Consider the following 25,313-nt stretch of genomic DNA (forward strand, 5'->3'; position numbering starts at 1 on the left):
AGCTTGATTCCCTCTTCTTCATTCCCTGAGATATTGGAACACTGCTATCATGCCTCCCCTAGTCCTTTGTTTCCTTAAATGAGACATACCCAGTTCCTGTAACTGTTCTTCATATGTTTTAGCCTCCGGTGACCCTGACTAAAATCAACACAACCACATATTAACTATATAACTTCCATACACGTAACTTATGGCTTAATGAATCTGGCAAACTCAGGAAACTGTGGGCCGGTCCTTCACTCTTTCCAGGGCGGCCCCACAGGCCAAATCTAAGCACTCCCGGACCTTGAGTTTGACACCCTTGCTCTATAGCTTTGATATCATTGGAGAGATTAAAATTAACATTCTTAGGCCTGCTGGATTTTCCCTTCACTTTTTGTTTAAAGTAACATAGATTTATCAAGCTTATTGGTGGCTTAACATACATGATCTTCATTACAGTTCTTGAAAAACGGTCTATTTCATTGTACAATTTTGTTAGCATACGTGAGGGTAGGTTACAGCGTCCACAAAATAGGGATTGGATATATTAGGATCCGAGGATGATGGTCTATTAGAGGCCGGATGCTAGGTTAAAGGATTCTAATCAAAAGAATCCTTGTCCTCTTAAAGAATGCTAGTTTTTAAGGAACGTTTCTCATTTCAGAAGGAATTCAAGAGGAGCAACTGATGAAGAGGTTTTATTCACTAGATGTCAGTATCTAAACACCACCTGAAGTCAAATTTTACAAGGATGACAGTTGTAACAAATGCCCGACAAATATTCACCAGCAGCAATCTAAAGAATCTAATGGATTCACACATGATTTTAATGTCTCATTTCTTTATGCCTTGAAAACGAATGTTTGAAGTAGCTAGCGCAAGAAAATTCTGCTTAGTGTTCTAAAGAACTTCATGCATGCATCTTGACATTTATAGTGGCCATCAATGAACATCTCTCTGTATGTCCCTTAGTTGACAATGGAGGAATTGAGATGTGGCTAAAGTTAAATTGGGTGACAATGCTGAACTCCTGCTGCATTATGAAAGATGTCTAATGTTTTTGTTTTGTTATTCCACCATCAACGTTTATTTCAGCATAAGGAGCAAGACAACCAAGATGATATGTGAAAAGTCTATCCACCATATACAATACCTTCTGTAAAATGGGCAGTTAACTTGTGTGCCCTTCACCTGTTTAAACCAGTGGTGGGATTCAGCCTGTCCTGGCTGGTTCAGGCAAACAGGTAGTAAAAATTCTGGGTGGCCACACCTAGCCACGCCCACCCAGTCACATGGCCACCTAACCACACCCACCCAGTCACATGGCCACCTAGCCACACCAACCAGTCACATGATCACTTAGCCACACCCACAGAATTGGTAGTAAAAAAAAATGAATCCCACCACTGGTTTGAACTGATAGCTGAATAAGAGCCAGAACATAGAACTGCCAAGATATGAACTCCAGCACAATTTTTAAATTTTGTATTATGTACTGTATGTATATCTGGTAAATTTTTATCCTGTATCTTTTGATACTATGCTAGTTGTGACCCTTTGCTGAAATAAAATATAATTTAGTGTCAACTCTGGTACTTTCTTGCTCCATTGCACACTTTATGATTTAAGCATCTTGCATAATAAGTACTCTAGCAGAAAGACAACAGATTGCTACAGATAAGGGAAAAGAACTTGGATTGCGAAAGGAATACTTAATTCAAAACTTTGATTTTGATCCCATATAGTTTGACAGGCATAAGTTAAGTCAAAAGCAAAGAACCATCACTATGGCTTTGCACCATAGGATATAAGCAACTAGACACTGAAGCAAACCAAGATAGTCAGATATTATGTTCTTAAGTCACCAGTAAATCCCTGGAACCACTTATAGGAATGAATGTGCTGTAGATTCATTTCTCTCTGCAGCAAACTTTATTCAAGAACACAAGAATACTGTTTCCAAAATTTTATTCCATTGATTGGTATTCTACAAGTAATAGCACACAACCGCATATCCAAAAATGCACCACTCAAGTGTTGATCAGGCATTTTCTGGTGTCGCCTTAGAGCAGGGTGTCAAAATTGCATTGTCACGGTGGCATCACATGATGTATCGGGACTTTTCCACCCTTTGCTAAACCGGGCGTGGCCAGTGCATGATGCATCTAGCCCATGGGCCATGATTTGACAGCCCTGCTTTAGAGTAAGAATCAGTGAAGACAAGGGGATTTATTCTGTAGCAAGGCACATATTGGTAAGTAAAAAAGAAGATCTCAAATCTATTCCATTATATTTTTGTCCCAGAATTCCAAGCCAGCTGGTGATTGCCTTAAATCAGTGTTTCTCAACCTTGGGAACATTAAGATGGGTGGGGTTCAATTTCCAGAATTCCTCAAACAGCATGAAATCTGGGATCTGAAGTCCACCCATCTTAAAGTTGCCAAGGTTAAGAAATACTGCTCTAATCATCCATAAATCCCAACCTATTGCAGAGATCTTTGAGAAGTGAGTATAAAGGACACATTCCTCAACATTTCCTCAAACCCTGGTTGGAAGATATTAGGTTAAGCATAATCCCAAACCAATAAGACACTGAAGAGAATCTCCAACCATTCTCATTGTTCATTTAAGGATGGGTGGACTTCAGTTCCCAGAATTTCACCCTTCTTAAAATTGCTGAGGCTGAGAAACAGTGCCTTAAAGGCTGCTTCGTTTTAAGAAAAAGAAACAGAAGCTGTGCTTCTTCAAAAACCAATCCTTTTCTCAGCAGTACCAAAGCACACCAATATGCAGAAAAAATTCTGATATCAGTACTAAATCTTCCTATTTAAAATCTGCTGAAAAATACAACCTGAGCTGAAAGAAACAGTATCCATACTTTTTTTTTTTGCAAAGTATGCAAAGGAATATTTCTGTTTATGTTTCATGTCCTTCTACTTTGTACAAGAAATTCAGAAGGGCTTCGTGTCCTTTAAGTGCTTGTTCAATCAACATGGCGACACACAACACATATATGTAATGGTTCAGGTTCAATTCACAAAAGGGGGGCTGGAACATGCAGAAGTGCAAATGAGTCTGCAGCTCTTTGATGGAGCCTTTTCTCTTTTCTCCCTGTGATCCCAGGAAAAAATACAGCTGCTTGAATGAATAGTAGACAATATGGCAGTTTAATTTTTTTCAGCCAAAATTGGTTAGTTAAAGGCAAAATATAATCCGAGGAATTTCAGTGTTAAAAATTTAGCCATGTTTGAATGAATTTTTCTCCTCGTTCTCTTGCCAAACCCCATCAATTTCTTATGAAATCCTAGGGTTCCAGTGGAACACAATTTGAAAAACTCCAATCAATCTTTTCAGAAATGAACATAAACTGTTGCAAAACATATACACTTGAAAGTTCATAATCATGAAATTAAACTGAATAACGCAGTTAGAAAGTCCACTACAGGGTTATGACTCTCCAGAGGTTTCTGAGAAACAACTCCCATCTGCCACACCCCAAAAAGTCTATCATAATAAAACTGATGCCAACCTCTGGAGAGCAACCCCATCCCCAATCACAGCATTAATCAAACATTTTTGTCCTGCCTTGTGCCTGCTTCAGATGATGCATCCTGAGTTTGTTAAATCACTTTTAGATTCATTTGAACTGAGAAGCTGTGATTTAAGCTTCCCACAAATTAGAATTGCAACTTCATTCCAATATGTTAGGGAAACTATGATGGACCACAAATCTGCAATAGCAATAGCCCTTAGACCACTTCATAGTGCTTTACAGCCCTCTCTAAGCGGTTTAGAGTCAGCCTATTGCCCCCAACAATCTGGGTCCTCATTTTACTGACCTTGGAAGGATGGAAGGCTGAGTCAACCTTGAGCCTGTGAGAATCAAACTCCTGGTAGTGAGCAGAGTTAAACTGCAATACTGCTTTCTAACTGCTGCGCCATCACAGCTCTTACTTTGTACTAAAGGGCAGTTCATTTGGTTTGCATACAGTATGCTACATCAGCCCATCCAATTATGATCTATTCAGTGATCTCTGCTTAAATAAATCATGGTCCAAACACAGCATTACGAATTTTCTTATATATTTTTTCTTCTCTTTTGACTCAAAAGGATAGCGATCAAAGGATAACATAACCTCAGCATGGTTATGTTTTCAGCATTCGATTTAGGTTATTTTTTAAAACTCCTTTTATGAGGATCATGACTAATTCTTTCCAATGCACTAAATATACAGTATATATCAAAAGCACTGCGAGAGCTCCATAACCAATTATCTTATGAATTATTTCCTCCTTCCATAAATGAATTGGCTAACAGTTTAGCCAATTTGCGGGCTGAAGTCCTCTTCAAAGTTTGGCGGTTGTTTGCAACGAAGCATTTTTGTGAACCTCTTCCAGCCAGTCGATCAGGATTTTGTTCAGAGCTGCAGGCCTGCAGAGAAAACACATGTTGGCAAGGCAGGCATTTTGCAATGTGTGTACTTGCACGCACAGATACTCATCGGAGGGAAAACAGAATTTAGTGCCCAAAGAACCCAAATAAATGCAAAGTCACATTTTTCTGATTCCTTGTAAGCTTATCAGTCTTATTTTCTCATGCATCCAGAGAAATAAAGAAGTTATACAAGAACAAGAGATCTGATCCACTGTGGTGACTAAAAACTAAATTATAAACCAACTTTCTGCTTGGATCCTTCCAGATGAATTGACTCCAATTCTCAGAATGCCCCCAGTCAGCTATGATGATTGAAGAAACTGGGAATTGACATTCAGCACATTTAGAAGGTTACAGGCTGGGAATACTGCTCTCTAAACCTTTATCAAAGTGAAGCATATGTTTTGCTTAAAATTGCAAAAACTGTCGTGTCTACTTTCCTTTCCCAATGTGTGACTAGTATTCAGATTGAATTTGGATTTGCATTACATTTACATCCTGCCTTTGCTCTGGAATCTCAATATGGTATAAAAAACCTGAGCCTTTTCTCATTTGATCCTCAAAAGAAAAACCTGAATGTCAGAATGCAGAGTAGGAATGGAAAATACCTGGCCACACCAATTTTGGAACATTATTTATTTAGATGTTTGCATTTTTTTACATATTAACCCATTTGACATAACTTCTACATTAACATGAATATACTAGCTTTTGAGCATCAATGTAAGAAATTGCCCTGGATGTAATCAGACTTTTAGTCTTCTGCTGGCCCTTGCCCTCAAAATTCTGCCCTATTGTCCATTTCCACATAAAATCTATATTTGCCTAGGTCTCTAAGTTCAGACAAAACTGGTCGGTAATTCCTTTTCCCTGGATTTCCTCTGAATACTAAAATTGAATGAGTTAACTCTTTTCAGGGTTGGGACTGGGATTTGCTACCAACTGAGAATTTCTAAACCTATAATGATTTGGTCAGCACTCTATCTACTATCCAGCAAGCAATAACTTAAAGAAATCCTTGCTCTATTTTTTATTTATTTATAAAGGTAAAGATTCTCCTTGTACATATGTGCTAGTTGTTCCCAACTCTAGGGGGCAGAGCTCATCTCCGTTTCAAAGCCAAAGAGCCAGCACTGTCCGAAGACGTCTCCATTGTCATGTGGCCAGCATGACTAAATGCCGAAGGTGCACAGAACGCTGTTACCTTCCCCCAAAGGTGGTTCCTATTTTTCTACTTGCATTTTTTATGTGTTTTCGAACTGCTAGGTTGGCAGAAGCTGGGACAAGTAATGGGAGCTCACTCCATTACGCAGTGATAGGGATTTGAACCGCTGGACTGCTGATCTTTCTGATCGACAAACTCAGCGTCTTAGCCACTGAGCCACCGCATCCCTTTATTTGTATCCTGCCTTTATTATTTTTACAAATAATTTGCTATACCAGCCAAGGAAATCTTTCACATAAATAAAGCAAGTTATATGATAGACTTTATTAAACACTTTCAATTAGGACAAGTGGTTGGAACAAAAAGAACTCAAGAGATGTACAAGTCATATTTTCTAAGCTTGAACTATGCATATATAAGACTTTGTAATACTGAAGCCTGCCCAGGCTGTATGAAGACAGATTCTGTTGTTTCCAACAAAATGACAAATTTATCAAAAATTTATCCACACAAATTTATCAAAAAGCACCTGATCACTCAACTCACCATAGCACAATCAACAGAAGCTATGAAAGAGATAACACTGCCATCCACCAGAAACTATTAGCAGATGATTACTGACATCCAGTGTGACAAAGCAGTTTAAACCCTCCAAAACATTTTAAATAAATGAAAAGACCCATGGCTCAAGAAGAGAAAACAGGACTCATCTACAAAATACAGTGTACTGGCTGTAACAGCCATTATTTAGAACAAACAGGCAGAAAACTAGCAGAATTCAACCATGAACATCAAGTAGCTGTCAGAATGAAAGTTGTTGAATTTCACAACACTTGGACAGAATCAACCATAGTTTCAACAGGGAGACTTACCATCGTAGAGCAAACTAAACCCCCAAATTTCAGAATTCCTAGAAGCTTGGCATTCCGACAAATCAGTCATCAACGGACACATAGAGACAAACCACATTTGCAAAGCATTCAAAAGAGGCAATGGAAAGCTAAGAAAGAAATAACAATGACCAGAAGGTATCTTCTCCAGCAACTGAAACCCAAATAAGCAGAGATTAACACCAGACACTCAAACAGAAATCAAAACACTAATTAAAGTACTGCCAAGGAGAAGCCACATCTTTACTGACACTGGCCAAGCAAGCTATTATATCATATAAACGGGGAACAAACCCCATACAAGCACTAGCACTAATTACGTTTACTTAGTCAGATAATGAAATATCTACAAGCAAACAACCAAGGACTCCCCAAAAAGTCCCTATCCAAATGTAGGGACTAGAAAAAAGGTGTCAGGTAAGAAGAAGCTAAAAAGAACTACAAGAATAATCCAACCTCCAGTTGGTTGAATCCGATTCTAGTCAAATCAACCCATTTTTAAAGGTACCTAAATATACAGCATTTTGGTATTTTGGCCTACAGGCGGCAATACAGCTGCATGCCCTTCACCATTCAGTTTGTCCCTAGTGCTCCCTCACCCACTTCGTACTTTGAAAGCGTATTTTTCCATCCTACTTAACTGGGGATACTTTAAACCATGTTGTAAAATGTGGGTTGTGAGAGAAAAGCACATCTGATTCCTACAAGGGACTAAAATAATTCATCTTCCTACTGCAGTTTATTCATTCTTTATTTGAATTTATCACCCTTTGTGTAGGAACACTACCAAAATGTAATTATGTAATTTCAGCCAGTATCTCAGGTAAAGGCCTTTTTCATAGTATTTTTCTTTTTGAAAGAAAATAACTGCCATGACATTAAAAAGACAACAGTTTATAAAAAGCAGGTGAACAATAGAGCAGGAAAGGGGTAGACAGAACGAGACAAAAGATTTTATGGCATAACTAAAACATCAGTTTGCACACGGGACCACAGAATGCCTTAACATACAGAAGTCTTTGATAAAAGTTTGGGGTGATCTGTAATACAATACAATACAATAGTAGAGTTGGAAGGGACCTTGGAGGTCTTCTAGTCCAACCCCCTGCCTAGGCAGGAAACCCTATACCGTTTCAGACAAATAGCTATCCAACATCTTCTTAAAGACTTCCAGTGTTGGGGCATTCACAACCTCTAGAGGCAAGCTGTTCCACTGATTAATTGTTCTAACTGTCAGGAAGTTTCTCCTCAGTTCTAAGTTGCTTCTCTCCTTGATTAGTTTCCACCCATTGCTTCTTGTTCTACCCTCAGGTGCCTTGGAGAATAGTTTGACTCCCTCTTCTTTGTGGCAACCCCTGAGATATTGGAACACTGCTATCATGTCTCCCCTAGTCCTTCTTTCTCTTAAGCTGAACATACCCAGTTCCTGCAACCGTTCTTCATATGTTTTAGTCTCCAGTCCCCTAATCATCTTTGTTGCTCTTCTCTGCACTCTTTCTAGAGTCTCCACATCTTTTTTACATCGTGGCGACCAGAACTGAATGCAGTATTCCAAGTGTGGCCTTACCAAGGCATTATAAAGTGGTATTAACACTTCACGTGATCTTGATTCTATCCCTCTTGATGCAGCCTAGGACTGTGTTGGCTTTTGTGGCAGCTGCTGCACACTGCTGGCTCATATTTAAATGGTTGTCCACTAGGACTCCAAGATCCCTTTCACAGTTACTTCTATTGAGGAAGGTATCACCTATACTGTACCTGTGCATTCCGTTTTTGTTGCCTAAATGTAGAACCTTACTCTTTTCACCATTGAATTTCATTTTATTAGATAGTGCCCAATGTTCAAGTTTTTGTAACTCTGCTTACATGCATGTTTGCATGCACACATACAAATCTCTGTAACAAAAACCTTGGAGATCTCAGTCTTGGATTAGACCAGGAATCTCCAAACTATGGCCCATGGGCTACAACCGGCTCTCCAGAAGCTTCCTTCAAGCCTGCCAGCTCATCCCATGTGTTGGGCTCCGATCCTTTCCAAACAGTGCAGGGAGAAAAAGCAGAATTGAATTCACCATGTTTGCAAAGGAAGAGAGGATTCCCTTGATTTCTGTGATGGGATGTGTGTGTTGTGAGCCAGTGGAGGGTTGCTGAATGAGGAAGGGGAAGCTTCTTCCCTTTCAAAATTTGCACCAGCTCTGAACTGGCTGGAGGGTTGCTTCCTTTGCCAGAGAGGGGCTCCCTTCCCTGCCATGCAAACAAAGCCCTGTCTGAACTGGCTTAGGGCTGGGCTTATGGGGAAAAGGATGCCTGCCAACTGGAGGATTGCTTTCTTTACTTGAGGAGGGAGGAGGATGTGGACTGGTTACTGGCCTGATCTAGCATAGCTTCTTTCTATTTTTATGTTTGCTAATATTTGACATTTTTCTTACTATATCATTTCTCCAAACAAGCACGGCCTTGTTTCTTTGTAGTTTCTTTTTTGCTCTTATTGTGAATAATAGCAAATTGAGCAAAATAATGTGTATGTATGTGTGTACACACACACACACACACACAGAGAGAGTATATCACAGAAGTGAGTACACCCTCTCACATTTTGTAAGTATATCTTGCCAGCAGTTTAGACATTAATGGCTGTGTGTTGAATTATTTTGAGGGGACAACAACACATTTACACTGTTATACAAGCTGTATGCTCACTATTTTACATTGTAGCCAAGTGCCATTTCTTCAGTGTTGTCACATGAAAAGATATCCTTAAATAACTACAAAATGTGAGGGGGTGTACTCACTTGTGTGATATACAGAAAAATGGGGGAAATAAAAGGGAAGTACACAGGAAAGAAGGGAAAGGGAAAAAGAAAGAAAAGGCACTGACTTCCGACTCCCTTTTGTGCAGTAAAATAAATAGTAACATCAAACCTCGCCTTTTTACTTTTACATAATAGTTTAAACTAGCCATTTCTATATCAACACATTTATCTAATCGCGAAAACTGAAAATCAAAGTTTCATTTTTTTCTTCCACTTCCAGCACAAAGTCCAGAAGAGGTTTCCAAGAAGAAACAAAAGCAGTTATATTTTTTTTCTTTTGTCAAAGCAGTCAATTTAGTCATCTCTGCTAATTCCTTCGACTTTTGCAGCCATTCGCCCATTGGGAGGATCGAATATATTCATTTGATTAAATTTTATTCATGTATTTATAAAATAGATCCCCCCCCCACATGTTTGCATAATGTCCAGTGTAGCTCTCAGACTGAAAAATTTGAAGATACCCCTGGATTAGATGGACCAAGAATCTGAAGGGTTTAGCAACACTAAATAGTTCTCAGCTCTTGAAAGAGATATCTTTATCCCTGCAGTGTCCCTCCGGTTGGTTGTAAAGACAGATGATTATATGGGTGCTGCATTGGCCTAACTTCAGGGCCAGGCCATAAATAGTTTGGGGTGTGTGTGTTGCTGTAACTTCAAAGTGTTGCTAAGCAATCGGTCATAAATCAAGTACTACTTGTAAAGGCTTATCGTTTGCACATAATTCAGTTTCCAATTCTGTCTTGTGTTGTTCAATTCCAGATTTCTTTTATTTACTTTAAATCTTGCTCTTCAAGATACTGTAAATATGAAAACCATTGGAATTCTTTTTCCATTCCTAATGACCTTTGGTGCCCTTGGCTGGATTTCTGAACTAGTGACATTTGTATTCAGATCATTTTAAATTGATGTTTTATTGATTTATTTACAGATGAGGAATAGGATTTGGCAGGAAGAGATATTGATCTGTAACCTTATAGGCGGTGAAGAGTTATACTGGTAATGAATGTGGTAAGTCACTTTATGTATTTTTTTTCTTTTTTATTATATTCTTTCTTTTCTTTTTCTTCATTTTTCCTGGACTTTTTATTTTTATTCTTTCTTTCCATTCTTTTTTCTTTCCTTAAGTTTAGTTGGTATTAGTTATTATTGTAATGAAGCTTAATAAAATTATATTCATGTTCCTTTATATATGTTCATCCAGTAAATGCATTTCATCCCACTTTAGTTTGTGATATTTTTTTAAATGCAACCCAAAGGTATTTAAAAATGCATTCATATGGGCATTTCTAAATGAAATTTCTCTCAACAATTATAAAAATATTAGGACCTGTGTTTTGATTGAATCAGAATATTTAGGAACCAAATGTAAGAGATTACCAGGTCGAGTCCGAGGATGGGGTCAAATGCACCATCAGTTCGGAGTCATTACGCTCCCATAAGAGACATGTTTTGAAGTCCTATGTTTTGACTCTTCTGGTGCCAATTTTCATTGATGTTTAGTAGATCAGATTCTTGCGAAATACACTTTGAATTTTTTCCTGGCTCTTGATTTCCTCTGCCTGACACCAAAAATACCACAAATAACTTAAATTATGATCATTGTATAATTCTGAAGATGCAGATCAGACCTGACCCCCCCCCCCCCATTTCTCAAGAATACTTAATTTGAATTTGATGGGAATCTTGATGAAGATTATTTAACAATGAATCTCAAGAACCTATGCAAACCAATAAGCGAATGTGCTTTTTACAGGCATGCATTTTAAAATAAATTATTTGCATCTCTCTCTCTCTCACTCTCTCCTTCAACTTAGCTCTCTACGCTACTTACCTCTCCATTTGTGTAAAATGTCCACAGTTTTCAATATGGCCCCGAGTCAATTGTGGAATCTAGGGGGAGAAAAAGGTACATATCATGGCCAACTGAAAGTATTTTGCTATTTTGTGAAAGAGGAAAGGTTCCTTGGCTATGGCAAGATGTCAGTCAGGAACCGTGTCATCCCATGTACAATGACATCTAAAATGAGATGACAAATAACCCCAATTCAGTGGCATCCTTGAGCTTTTCCCTTGTCTCAAGAAATCTAAGCCTATGTGTAATAACTAAGGAGTCACAATTTAGTTGGTGATTCTTAAACACAAGATCAAAATTAAAATACATGAAATTAAAATAAATGAAAAGTTGGGATGACTTTTATGAGAAGAGAAACCAGGAGGCAAAAGGCATTCTCATATCACCCTGGCTTCCACACAGCACATTTTTAAAAGCAGTGAATGATCTTCAAGTCTGTCAACCTCAAAACCGAGAGAAAGAAAGAAAAATCATTGTTTGACCTTGAACTGCTGTAGCAACCCCAGGAACAAGAATCCCTTCAACTCCATTCCATGCAATGAAATAGAATAATTCGGTATAGACAGACATTGCCCTGCCCTCTGATCTATTGTACTTGTTTAATTATGGAAAGGGCAACACATCTGTTACTCACCCAGTTCTCCATGTGCTTGCTCATTTCTGGACTGAGAACTTTGTCTTTTCCAGCAGTAACCATCAGGGCAGGAACTGTGATCTGTGGATTTAGAGATGGAGATTTGAAACCATATGCAGTGGCGATCAGCAAACTGACCCACATGAACACTTCGGTTACACGTTAACAGCTATATATTAATATATTGACAAAAATTAGGAGCTCTCTGAGATGGGCAGAGCAGAAGAAAGTTGCTGTGGCCCACCGGCAGCCAATGGAGCTGGCATCAGAGTCGGACAGTGAGGAGGGTGGGGAGAAACATGGGCCAGTCCTGGGGGTTGAGGAAAGCTCAGATGAGGGCTTGACATCAGAGGCAGAGAGGGAGCTAGACAGCAGTGAGGCAGAGGAACAGCTGGAGCCTGTTCCCAGTGTACGCATGCGCAGTGCTGCCAGAAGAAAAGAACAGCTTAGAAATCAGAGTAGACTTAAGAGTAAAGCCACACCTCGGAGGTGATTGGGCCCTCCCAGAGGAAACAAAAGAGGAACAAATGGGGAGTGGGCTTTTGCAGGAAACAATACGTTCATTCGGTCGTGCCAAGAGAGAAAAGTTCTGTTTGTAGCTATCAGAGACTCTGTGCCAAGTTTTGTCTTGCCCTTTGTTTGGAACTAGTTATTTGGCAGCTTGCCAAACGAAATAAGGATCGTATTTGATAAACAATCCTCTGAAAGACTGTTTGATAAACCTTGTGGACTGTGAATGAAAGGAATTCACAGTCGCGTAAATAAATGGGGTTTTGCCGGGACCAAGACTCCGCTTGTTGCTTGTTATACAATACAATAGTAGAGTTGGAAGGGACCTTGGAGGTCTTCTAGTCCAACCCCCTGCCTAGGCAGGAAACCCTATACCGTTTCAGACAAATAGCTATCCAACATCTTCTTAAAGACTTCCAGTGTTGGGGCATTCACAACTTCTGGAGGCAAGCTGTTCCACTGATTAATTGTTCTCACTGTCAGGAAATTTCTCCTCAGTTCTAAGTTGCTTCTCTCCTTGATTAGTTTCCACCCATTGCTTCTTGTTCTACCCTCAGGTGCTTTGGAGAATAGTTTGACTCCCTCTTCTTTGTGGCAACCTCTGAGATATTGGAATAATGCTATCATGTCTCCCCTAGTCCTTCTTTCTCTTAAGCTAAACATACCCAGTTCCTGCAACCGTTCTTCATATGTTTTAGTCTCCAGTCCCCTAATCATCTTTGTCCCCTAATCATCTTTGTTATGGAAGCCTGGGTCAGAACAAAACTGAAGTAAAAGGCAGCTGTCAATTTTGAAAAAATAATTGCTCTTGGGAGACCAAAGCCATCATAAAGTTTCTCATAAAGATCTAGAAATGAAGATTCATGGTTGTAGTGCAAATTTCCCCCAAACAGCTATGTTTGCAGCTGAGGTGTCAACCCTTCAAGGTAGACCAGACAAAGAAACTAAAATGTAGGCCAATCCTATTTGTATTATACAGCTGCAGTAATAGAATATTGCAAGCCTGAAAGCACTTCCCTCTTCCTTCCCTTATATTCATGAGAATGATCCTTTCTGAGACACTTTCTCGGTTTACCTTTTTGCCCAAGCTTAGCTTTCTTTTATCTGACCCTTGGCTCTTGCTTTGCCCTTCAAGGCTATTCCCTCTTCCCTCAACAATAGTCTAGGAATCGTGTGGCACTTTAAAACACTAAAATGGTATTGAAGAATAAACTTCATTGGACGTGCATCCCATTTTGTCAGATACAGGATTAAAATACTGCATCTGATCAGCAGGGCCATGGACATTTTTTAAAACCTTGAGGCTGGAAAATCTGGAAAAAACAAGACAACGGTAGAAGGCTATAGAGCAGGAATGTCAAACTCGATTTCATTGGGGGCTGCATCAGGGATGTGTTTGAGCTCGGCACCCCCAGGATGGGCCACCAGCTCGACCTCACTTGTGTCAGGGGCGCCTGTGGTGGCCCAAGCATTCTGCCAGATAAAACAGGTTTCCAAGCTCCATTTTCGCTGGCAGAGGAACGTTTTATAACCAACTTCAATGTGGCACCATTTTGTGAATAAACAAGCCATGGCAATCATTTCCCCATCATGCTGTCAGCATTTCGAGAACTTACACTGCTTTTATAACTTCAGAATCCACATATCCCTGGCTATTAAGGTGTGCAATTGGTAAAAGCAGCTTTCATTCAATTTTATTGTTTTATTTTTTCTTAACCATTTTATATTTTTGCATTTGCACTTGCAACCAAGGCTGGATTCAAAGGGAAAATATGATTCAGAGTAAAGAGAGAGTCCAAATAATAGCATCTGATTAAACTGAATGTGGGACTTTCCTGGAAAAGACATTAGCTTTTAATCTTGATTGATGCACAGCCTAGAGTGAGATTGTTAAAAACAGTCTATAACAGCTTTGAAATGTTTTATGGGAAATAGATAACTGCTTTTAATTACTGTACATCATAAAAATGGTAGTAGTACAGAAAGTGCAATTTAGGATTGGCTGAAGAACAGGACAGTTGGGATTTGAGCTGCGGTGGCGCAGTGGTTAGAGTGCAGTACTGCAGGTTACTTCTGCTGGCTGCCAGCTGCCAACAATTTGGCAGTTTGAATCTCACCAGGCTCTAGGCTGATTCAGCTTTCCATCCTTCCGAGGTGGGTAAAATGAGGACCCAGATTGTTGGGGGCAGTTATGAATGACTCTGTAAACCGCTTAGAGAGGGTCATAAAGTACTGTGAAGCGGTATCTAAGTCTAAGTGTTATTGCTATTGAATCTTTTAAGTTCACATGAAGATCACTGGGTAACTTGAACCAAGTTTGACATCCAAGAGTTTGGGAAGGAAACATGTAAAGAACCCATCAAAATTACTTCAAGATTCTTAGAATCTTTCAACGGGCAGGCAAGGAGAGTAAATAGAAAGTTATTAAATATTGGTACATGAAATTATAAGTCTAAGGGCTGCTTTATACCACAGTGGAAAGGAGTGCATTGCCTGCAGCATGCATTGAAAGAAACTCGATTTCATTGGGGGCTGCATCAGGGATGTGTTTGAGCTCGCCCCCCCCAGAATGGGCCACCAGCTCGACCTCACTTGTGTCGGGGGCGTCTGTGGTGGCCCAAGCATTCTGCCAGATAAAACAGGCTTCCAAGCTCCATTTTCGCTGGCAGAGGCACTGTGGGCCAGTCCTTTGCTGTTTCCAGGTCAGCCCTGCGGGCCAGATCGAACCACACCATGGCCGGATCTGGCCTGTGGGCCTTGAGTTTGACACCCTGCTGTAGAGCCTTTGAAAATTTCAGAAGTGATCTGGATCTCACATGAGCACTGCTCCTCTCAGCTATTTTCTTCAAACACCCCCATCTCTTTTCCGGCTGAGGTGTGACTAAAAAAGTAAACTCTGCTTTAATGAGTCAGTAATCCAAAGGTCAGCAAAATTACGTGTCACCATACCTAGTGCCGTGTCTGAAAATATGCCTACTATTTCCAATAAAAGGTAAAAGCTAGATGGGGTGCTAAAGATCATTCTGTAGAGTCAGAATAAAACATTTATGTTCAGAATGTAGAGCCCCCTCCCAAATTTCTCTTCACAGAACGTTTTATAACCAACTTCAATGTGGCACCATTTTGTGAATAAACAAGCCATGGCAATCATTTCCCCATCATGCTGTCAGCATTTCGACTTCACCCACTAATTCAAAATGATTTCCTATCCCTGCAGGAATCCAATACTGTAACTCTTACATGAATGAAGGATGTTTTCGGCAGAAGGCACAGGGACAAAGCAAGCTCAACTCGTCCCCATGACAGCTTCTTGTCATTCCAAACAATAGCTTAATCTTGTAGCTTGACAAAGAGGGATGCTGATGAGATGATTAAGGGTTTGCTAGGTAGAGAACTTACACTGCTTTTATAACTTCAGAATCCACATATCCCTGGCTATTAAGGTGTGCAATTGGTAAAGGCAGCTTTCATTCAATTTTATTGTTTTATTTTTTCTTAACCATTTTATATTTTTGCATTTGCACTTGCAACCAAGGCTGGAAATATGATTCAGAGTAAAGAGAGAATCCAAATAATAGCATCTGATTAAACTGAATGTGGGACTTTCCTGGAAAAGACATTAGCTTTTAATCTTGATTGATGCACAGCCTAGAGTGAGATTGTTAAAAACAGTCTATAACAGCTTTGAAATGTTTTATGGGAAATAGATAACTGCTTTTAATTACTGTACATCATAAAAATGGTAATAGTACAGAAAGTGCAATTTAGGATTGGCTGAAGAACAGGACAGTTGGGATTTGAGCTGCGGTGGCGCAGTGGTTAGAGTGCAGTACTGCAGGTTACTTCTGCTGGCTGCCAGCTGCCAACAATTTGGCAGTTTGAATCTCACCAGGCTCTAGGCTGATTCAGCTTTCCATCCTTCCGAGGTGGGTAAAACGAGGACCCAGATTGTTGGGGGCAGTTATGAATGACTCTGTAAACCGCTTAGAGAGGGCCGTAAAGTACTGTGAAGCGGTATCTAAGTCTAAGTGTTATTGCTATTGAATCTTTCAGTTCACATGAAGATCGCTGGGTAACTTGAACCAAGTTTGACATCCAAGAGTTTGGGAAGGAAACATGTAAAGAACCCATGCAAGGAGAGTAAATAGAAAGTTATTAAATATTGGTACATGAAATTATAAGTCTAAGGGCTGCTTTATACCACAGTGGAAAGGAGTGCATTGCCTGCAGCATGCACTGAAAGAAAGAAGGGAAAAAACCTTGATTGGAATGAACAAAAATTTCCCCAATATAAATCACAGAAATATGTATTAATATCTACACATTTGTGTGAATAGCTAGGGGTAGTATTTGTGTGTGAAAACAAAAACAAAACAATACAACAGTGTGGGATGGCTAGATCAATTTTTCATTTCAGCCTTGTTCATTTCTGGCAAGAGCCGTTAACTTATGATCCTTCAGGGAAGGTCAATGTATCTCTTGAACTGAGCCAGATTTTTAGGTATGTCTTTGTAACATTCTTAGCAATAATATGGAACTGGTGTGTCATTAACTACCTTCCGATTTTTGTTTCTCCTTCCCAGCCTAAGGTATTACCTTGGGATTTCCTGGAGTTCCCTCATCCATGTATTAACCATATCTGACTCTACTCAACATCAGTCAAGGTTGGCCATGATTAACTTTTTCAGGAGAAAGTGATGGGATCTATTTCAGAGTTAGAAGGTTTTTGTGGGAAGTTTCTGAGCTCTGTGCAATGCAAAAAACTCAAAAAGAACCATTATGGGAGTTTCCATCCCGAAAGTCCAAATCTGCTTAATACTCCCTTCAACCCTCACCTTTCTGCCCTGGGCAGAAGCACCCCAAGACCAGTTTCTTTCCAGGTTTCGGTACCAGTTCAGTGGACGCCTGAAAGAGGCAGAAAAAGAAAAAAAGCAGGACTTAGCATACATTTTTCTGGGCCACCACCAAACTTCTCCTGTCAGCGTCTACTGCCACTTTATTTCAGTTTCTATTCTCAGCACAGGCTCAGATCTGTTTAAGCTCCCACTGGCTGACTTAGTTGCTATGCCTATTTATTGGCTGACCTTGTTACCATGTCTCTCCCAGTCATAAATATTCTAACATCTGTGCCAAATGTGGAGTCCTCCCAATACAAGCATGTGTAGCTAAGGCAATTTCCCACCACCTCACTCATGGTCAGTAACACTGGAGAGATACATTTGCAGTTTTCTGACACTGGGAGCAAAGAAAACTTTTCTGGCCGCTGCTACCTGTCATTTCTCAGCTCTCCTCTCACCTCTCACCCCCCAACAGAACTGCAAACTTCTGCATTGCATTAAAAACGCCTGGTTAGGTCGGCTTCCTGCTTCAAGGAAGTGATAGGCAGAGAAGAGAAAAAAAGTCAGGAGCAAAAATAAAGAGGAAGGAAATCTGAAGGTACATTTAAACAAGCATTGTATGCATTTGCACATGCAATCAGTTTTAGTTATCCCTTGCATGGATTAAAACCAACTGCCATTCAAATTTAAAAGACATTGGCTGAAAATAATTTTATGAGAGCTTTTGAGTTCCTGTTTTTTTTTTTTTAAATATCTCTACCATTTCTCTCTCTTCTCCACAGCTCAACAGTTGTAGATCAGGCGCAGGCTGCTTGGGGTTTGAGAGAACCTCTAGCTAAGATTCTGTGCGGTTTGGAGAACCCCCAAATCCCACTCTTAGCTGGCCCTGCCCACCCTGCCCCTCCCAGGAGTCCCTACACAACCTGTTTTGGATGCAGGTATTTACAGGGCACACGTGGAGGCTTGGGGACTGCAAAAAACGGGCCTACCAGAAGTTTGGGAACGCCGGAAACGGGCCTCCAGAGGACCTCCAGAGCCTGAGGAGGCTGTTTTCTCCCTCCCGGAGGTTTGACGAAAGCTTCCGGAGCCCGGGGTGGGTATAAACCAACCCCCCCCCCAATGGCGCAGGAGGCTGACTAGGCCACGCCCACCATGGCCACGCCCACCCAACAACTGGACAGAGAACTCCTTGCTAAAATTTTTGAAGCCCATCCGTCAGATATTCCCTCTTTTGAGAAGATGCTTTATCACTCCCTGTGGTTTGTTCTCAGCAAATATGTAACAGAACGCTGCCTCTTACGTAAATTTGCCCATATATATTCTAGTGGCCACCACCATTCATTGTCTCCAGCAATGAAATTGGCAAATCATTGCTTCAGTGTAAATAATATGGGTATTGAGCACATCAATAAAACCAAAATGAACACACCCAAAGCTACATTACCTGAATCCAGATTTTTTAAATTGTTGTACATAGTACTGGAGGATTGGCTCTGGAAGAAGAGAACTTGGAGGTGTATCTTCAGGAAGTCCCACAAACAGCCCCCCTGCATCACAGAAAAGATTGGAATGAGAAATACTGCAGTATTGCTGCCTCAGGTGTAAACTATGAGACCTTAAAAATCTTAGCTAGAAAGCTCTTTTTCAATAAACCCCTTCACTTTTTAAAACTTCATGCTTAGTATCAATATTTGTTATTGTTATTATTAGCTGCAAAGTCGTGTCCAACCAATCGCGACCCCATGCACAATGATCCTCCAGGCCTTCCTGTCCTCTACCTTCCTCTGTAGTCCATTTAAGCCCATGCCAACTGCTTCAGTGACTCCATCCAGCCACCTCATTCTCTGTTGTCCCCTTCTTCTTTTGCCCTCAATCTTTCCCAGCATTAGGCTCTTCTCCAGTGAGTCCTTCCTTCTCATTAGGTAGTCAAAGTATTTGAGTTTCATCTTCAGGATCTGACCTTCGAAAGAGCAGTCAGGGTTGATCTCCTCTAGGATTGACCTGTTTGATCGCCTTGCAGTCCAGGGGACTCGCAGGGGTCTTCTCCTACGCCATAGTTCAAAGGCCTCAATTCTTTGGCACTCAGCCTTTCTTATGGTCCAACTTTCATAGACATCAATTGCAACTGGGAAAACTATAGCCTTGACTATACACATTTTTGTTGGCAGGTTGATGTTTCTGCTTTTTAGTATGCTGTCTAGATTTGCCATAGCTTTCCTACCTAGGAGCTAGGGCATTTTAATTTCTTGCCTGTAGTCCCCATCTACGGTGATCTTGGAGCCCAGGAAAATAAAATCTATCACTACTTCCATTTCCTTCCCATCTATTTGCCGGGAATTGAGAGGGCCAGATGCCATGATCTTTTCTTAATGTTGAGTTTCAAGCCAACTTTTGCACTTTCCTTCTTCATCCGCATCAAGAGGCTCTTTAGTTCCTCTTCACTTTCTGCCATTAGAGTGGTATCATCTGCGCACCTGATGTTGCTGATATTTCTCCCGGCAATCTTAATTCCAACATCTGGCACTGATACAAAGGCAAAAAGCATTCCTGGCCGAGCTGTCCAATGCGCTTGGCTCCTTAGAACAGATAAAAGGCTTCCCTGCAAAAGGTAGAAGCCAAAATGCAAGTGCCCTCTCCTAGCACTGGATCAGATTGTCTTGATACCTATTTCAATGCATGAAACACTCTGATTCAGAGTAAAAACCTGAATTGTTAGACTTCCTAAGGCAGCATCAGTAAAGTAACATTATTTAAATAAGAAGGCACAACTGTGCTCCCCGAAAGGTTTGATTGCAGCACTTAGAACTTGTACAGAAGTCACTGCTAACTGCGATTTTCAATGTGGTAAGAGAATAATTTTTAAAATAAAGGGTAAAATATGCTCTCAGGTCAAATTCTTGTGTCCATGGGTTTCCTGCCTAAGCTGGGGGTTGGACTAGAAGACCTCCAAGGTCCCTTTCAGCTGTTATTCTATTCCATTCCATTCCATTCCGGATGTGGATGTAGTTTGCCATTACCATCTTCTCGGATGATTTTCAACTTCCCAGGCTAGTCTATAGTTCTGGATTTCTAGAATTTTCTCATCCCATTTTTTTAAAACATTGAAATTATTAGCATTTAACCTCCATTGATGTGGGGGTTGCAATGTCTTACCTCGCTTCCTAACTCCGGCTGTACTAAGAGAAGGTCCTTCCATTTTATCCTGTAAAGAAAACGTTTTGAATGAAATGTGGCAACATTGAGAAACCTTAGAGCAGATCAGAGACGGCTGATAACTGAGCCATGAAGAAACATTGAGCCAGTTTTTATTTCAGTGGTTAAACTGATTTTAATCCAGGAAGTCCTTAATTTTGCATTTGGTGTAATATTGTGCCAATTAAATCAAATTTGTGTAATTCATGCAGCATTAGCAGCCAAGTAGCACTACTCTTTATATCAAATTCTCCTGAGCTCACTACTACAGCATTATCTTTCTCTTTCTGTCCTGGCCACTTTTTACAGAGGCACAATCGAGAGCCTTTTAACGAACTGCATCACTGTTTAGTTTGGTGGCAGCAGTGCCTCAGATAGAAAGTCCATTCAGAGAGTAGTAAGGACAGCCAAGAAGATTACAGGAAGCTCCCTTCCTGTCATTCACAAGCACATAGCACTTATAAGCACTCAAAGAGTTCAAAGCATTGTTAGAGATCCCACACACCACACACTTTACAGTCTGTTTCTGTTGCTCCCCTCTGGGAGGAGGTTTTGAAGTATTTCTAGCAGGCTCTTTAACAGCTTTCTTCCCTATGCCATCCGTCTGGTAAACTTGCAACATTCATTTTTCTTGTATGTACATGTATACATCTGAACTAGACTGTGTTGTTTCTCTGTGTCATATATGTGGGTATGGGCATAATTATGTATTTATTTATTTAGTCATGTTTATGTAGTGTATATTGGAAGTGGTGACCCTTTGAGAGCTGTATGCAACAAAATTTCATTTTAATGTATGCCGATTAGTGTACATTTAGTGACAATAAAGTCATTCTAAGTCAGTGGTTCTCAACCTTCCCAATGCCGCGACCCTTTAATACAGTTCCTCATGCTGTGGTGACCCCTAACCATAAAATTGGTGTCTCAGTTCCTAAGACCATCGAAAATGTGTTTTCCAATGGTCTTAGGCCAGTGATGGCGAACCTATGGCACGCGTGCCACAGGTGGCACGCGGAGCCATTTGTCAGGGCACGCGAGGTGCTGCCCTGTCAGCTGGCCAGTGCGCATGCGCGCGCTGGCCAGCTGAGTTCACCATTTATAAAAGCCATTTTTTGCCCTTCCCAGGCTCCAGAGGCTTTATAGGAGCCTGGGGAGGGCGAAAAGAGCCTCCCCCGCCCCCCTGGAGGCCCTCCGGAGGCTTCAGGGACCGTCCAGAGGCTTCCCTGAAGCCTTCGGAATGCTTAAAAAGACCCTCCGAGCAAACCGGAAATGCTCGGAGGGTCGTTTTGAGCGCTCCGAAGGCGTCAGGGAAGCCTCCGGATGGTCCCTGAAGCCTTCGGAGGGCCTCCGGGGGGGGGGGGAGGCTCTTTTCGCCCTCCCCAGGCTCCTATAAAGCCTCTGGAGCCTGGGGAGGGTGAAAAAAGCATGTAAAAATGGGGGGGGGGAAGAGCCTTTTGTGCGCGCATGCGCACTGGGGGTCGCGCATTGCATTATGGGTGCGGCACGCACGCACACGACCCCCCTGCGCTCCCCCCACTTCTGGCACGCGAGCCAAAAAAGGTTCGCCATCGCTGTCTTAGGCGACCCCTGTGAAAGGGTCATTCGTCCCCCAAAGGGGTCCCAACCCACAGGTTGAGAACCACTGTTCTAAGTCTAAGTCATCTGTTGGAGATAAAGAAGAGGTGATGCCACCCACATATGCTAAGCCTGGAAATCTGTTTTCAGTTCCCCAACTGCCCAAATTCTCATTTTGTTTAGAAATCGAATCTTGGTTCACCATTTTATTTTGAAGATTAATTTAAAGAATAAAACATTTTGACTGTTGTTTTTGTTTCGAAATGGAGAAACCAATACCTTCAATGTTCTCTTAACCAGAAATATACCAATCATTCTAGGTTGCTCCTCCTTATTCCTATGCTGAACATCTGAAAAATGTATTTCTGGCTATACTTGTGCTAATCTAAGCTAAAGAGTGTAATTAGTCCAAAAACATCATTTCCAATGTACTTCTTTACAGAACTTTAGCATCCAATGCCATCTGAGATCTCTTCTTTTCCTTTGGGACAAAACCATTCATGCAAGAGGACTGACCTCCTTCCTGGTAGATCGGATCATAATCTTCAGACTTCGGATTATATCTTTCTCCAGTTCAGCCTCTGCGACTCCCTGCGGGGGGGGGGAGGGGGGGGAGGGAAGGTTATTTGAATCGCTCATTGAGGGCATGCAAGGAGTTGAATATTCCTCCCTCCTCCGGCACCCAGCATCCAATATCTAAGACAGTGTTTCTCAATATTAGTGACTTTAAAACACGTTGCTTTCTGCAGTCAGACCCCAGATATCTTTTACCACATGTGGTGGATGTGTAGTAAAGCAAGAGAATATTGGGAAAAAAATACAAAACTGGCTGGAAATGATAATCAAAGAGAATATTGAGTTGAAACCAGAAACATGTCTCCTAGGTATACTACCAGAGGGCTATGATAAAGGGACCACATATTTAGTTTTACACATACTGACAGCAGCAAGGATTATATATGCTAAATATTGGAAAAATGTGAATACCCCACCAGAGGAGGCTGTAATCCGAAAATGTTTTGACTGTGCCGAAATGGTTAGATTAACCTTTAATATTAAAGTTCAAGAAGATACAGAATATTATATGATTTGGAATAAATTCTATGAATGGCTAGAAACAAGAGGAAGGAATTAGAGAAAAGGAAGATCGTAAATGCTAGTACTGAAAACAAGAAGGTAAATAATTACAATACTTTAATGTAAGAAGAAACCTAGCTAAAAGCTTTTTTGTTATATTATTACCATTGTTACTATATCATTATTATTGTTATTAGCTTGTATAACAATGTTTAATACTTCCTTTTTTTGGGGGGTGTCTTTTTTATTTGTGAATGGTATACCCTGACAACGCACTGTTTTTCAAAAAAGTGTTTATGAGTAAACTTTATTATAAAAGAAAAAAAAAACCATGCAGATTTCAACTCTTAGCCAGATATGTTGGCAGAGAATTCTGGGAGTTGAAGTCCATACATCTTAAAAATTGTCAAGGTTGAGAAACATTGATGTATGAAGATCCCATCACTCCTATCTTCTCCTACCTCCCACCAACTTGATCCCATCCCTGAAAACTTGCACCATTAACTGAAATACCATGGGTGGAATCATTAAAAAAAATTGTTACTCTTCAGCTATTCCTTTTTTCAGGATATACAGTTCTATTCCTCTTTCATTTCATCCCCCCCCCCCCAATGGTTCAGTTGTCACTAAGTCTTTTGAGAAGATTTTGCGTCAAAATACTCCTTCCTGGTGTGTTTCTACAAACCTTAAATCTGGCAGCACTTGTCCGGCACAGTTAGTTATATAAGTGGCTACATTCAGAAAACTTTGTCTGCTGTTAGCTACAATCTATGTGCTATGGCAGGATTTAAATGGCTTTTTTATTTATTATGTCTATGAGCCAAGTAGAGTTTTCATAATTTGGCAGTATACAAACACTGGGTGATAAACAAAATAAACCTATAAAACAAATAGGCAAAATAAGGAGAAGGCATCTATTAAGACCTCAGAAAGAAGAGAAGCACTGTATCACAGCCTAAGACAAAGGCACAACAAGGAAAAAAGAACATTGGAAGGGGAGCAGGGAGAATTGCTATCACACCAAAATACATATAAGGAGGAATATACAAGGACTCCCAATTTAGGGAATAGTTCTGATAACAGGATATATAGGAATCCTGTTGATTGGAAATGCTTGTATTGGAGGATGTCCTGCAAATGTTTTGTCCTTCAACTTCAATAAATCTCAATCACAGCAAGGCCTTTGGATCAACAGGGTTGAAATCTAACATACCAGATAGGGACAGGGCTGATTTAGGGCTTTTGCAAGTAGTACCAAGAATTTTGAACGGTGATCAGAAGGAGGAGTTCAATAGCAATATCAGTAGCACTTATATACCGCTTCACAGAGTTTTTACAGTCTTCTCTAAGCCGTTTACAGAATGCCCCCAACAATCTGGATCTTCATTTTACCAACCTCGGAAAGATGGAAGACTGAGTCAACCTTGAGCCCGTGGGACTTGAACTGCCAAACTGTTGGCAATCAGCAGTCAGCAGAAGTAACCTGCAGTACTGCACTCTAACCACTGCGCCACCACAGCTCTGCATCACTGTCAAACCCTGCATTCAGATTAAACTGGTTCCAGCCCAACTTCTCCATTTACTTTAGTGGTATCCTGACAGTTAGAACAATTAATCAGTGGAACTTGCCTCCAGAAGTTGTGAATGCCCCAACACTGGAAGTCTTTAAGAAGAAGTTGGATAGCTATTTGTCTGAAACGGTATAGGGTCTCCTGCCTAGGCAGGGGGTTGGACTAGAAGACCTCCAAGGTCCCTTCCAACTCTACTAAAAGATAGTATCTCCAATAACCTCCCCTCCTTTTGATTGTCCTTAAAGTTCCAGAAGTTAAATTGGAATCAAACCTTAAAGCAAATCAAATCACATGAACTGCTAGGTTACAGGTAGTCCTCGACTTGCAGCCACAATTGTATCCAAAATTGCTGTTGTTAAGTGAGACATTTGTTAAATGAGTTTTGTCCCATTTTATGACCTTTCTTGCCGCAGTTGTTTAATTGAATCACTGCACTTGTTAGCAAATCTGACTTCTCCATTGATTTTGCTTCTCAGAAGGTTACAAAAGGTGATCAAATCATCCCAGGATGCTGTAACCGTCATAAATATGAGTCGGTTGCCAAGCGTCTGAACCTTGATCACATGGCCATAGGGATCCTGCAATGGTCACAAGTGTGGAAAACAGTCATAAGTCCCTTTTTTCAATGCCACTGTAACTTTGAAGAGTCACTAAACGAACTGTTGTATGTCGAGGACTACCTCAACATGTTGGCTAGGATCAGGGGTGGGATTCTACTGGTTCGGATGGATTCGGGTGAATCAGTAGCTCTGGCCATCAGCTGGGGCAAACCGGTTCTC

General features: G+C 40.7%; 1 protein-coding gene across 1 annotated transcript in view; it reads right to left on the minus strand.

The window, feature by feature from the left end:
- Positions 1-1,933: 1,933 nt before the first annotated feature.
- Positions 1,934-25,313, minus strand: part of EPHX2 (epoxide hydrolase 2) — an 84,591-nt gene continuing 61,211 nt past the window's right edge. The window contains exons 13-19 of the mRNA XM_081944311.1: positions 22,403-22,477; positions 20,273-20,321; positions 18,564-18,666; positions 17,117-17,186; positions 11,772-11,852; positions 11,117-11,175; positions 1,934-4,414 (exon numbers count right to left, since the gene is read on the minus strand). Of these exons, the coding sequence (XP_081800437.1) occupies positions 4,330-4,414; positions 11,117-11,175; positions 11,772-11,852; positions 17,117-17,186; positions 18,564-18,666; positions 20,273-20,321; positions 22,403-22,477 (522 nt within the window). The 3' untranslated portion in view covers positions 1,934-4,329. The remainder of the gene's footprint in view (positions 4,415-11,116; positions 11,176-11,771; positions 11,853-17,116; positions 17,187-18,563; positions 18,667-20,272; positions 20,322-22,402; positions 22,478-25,313) is intronic.

The sequence above is a fragment of the Natrix helvetica genome (genome assembly GCF_964273705.1).
Source record: "Natrix helvetica genome assembly, chromosome: 2".
Classification (NCBI taxonomy): Eukaryota; Metazoa; Chordata; class Lepidosauria; order Squamata; family Natricidae; genus Natrix; species Natrix helvetica.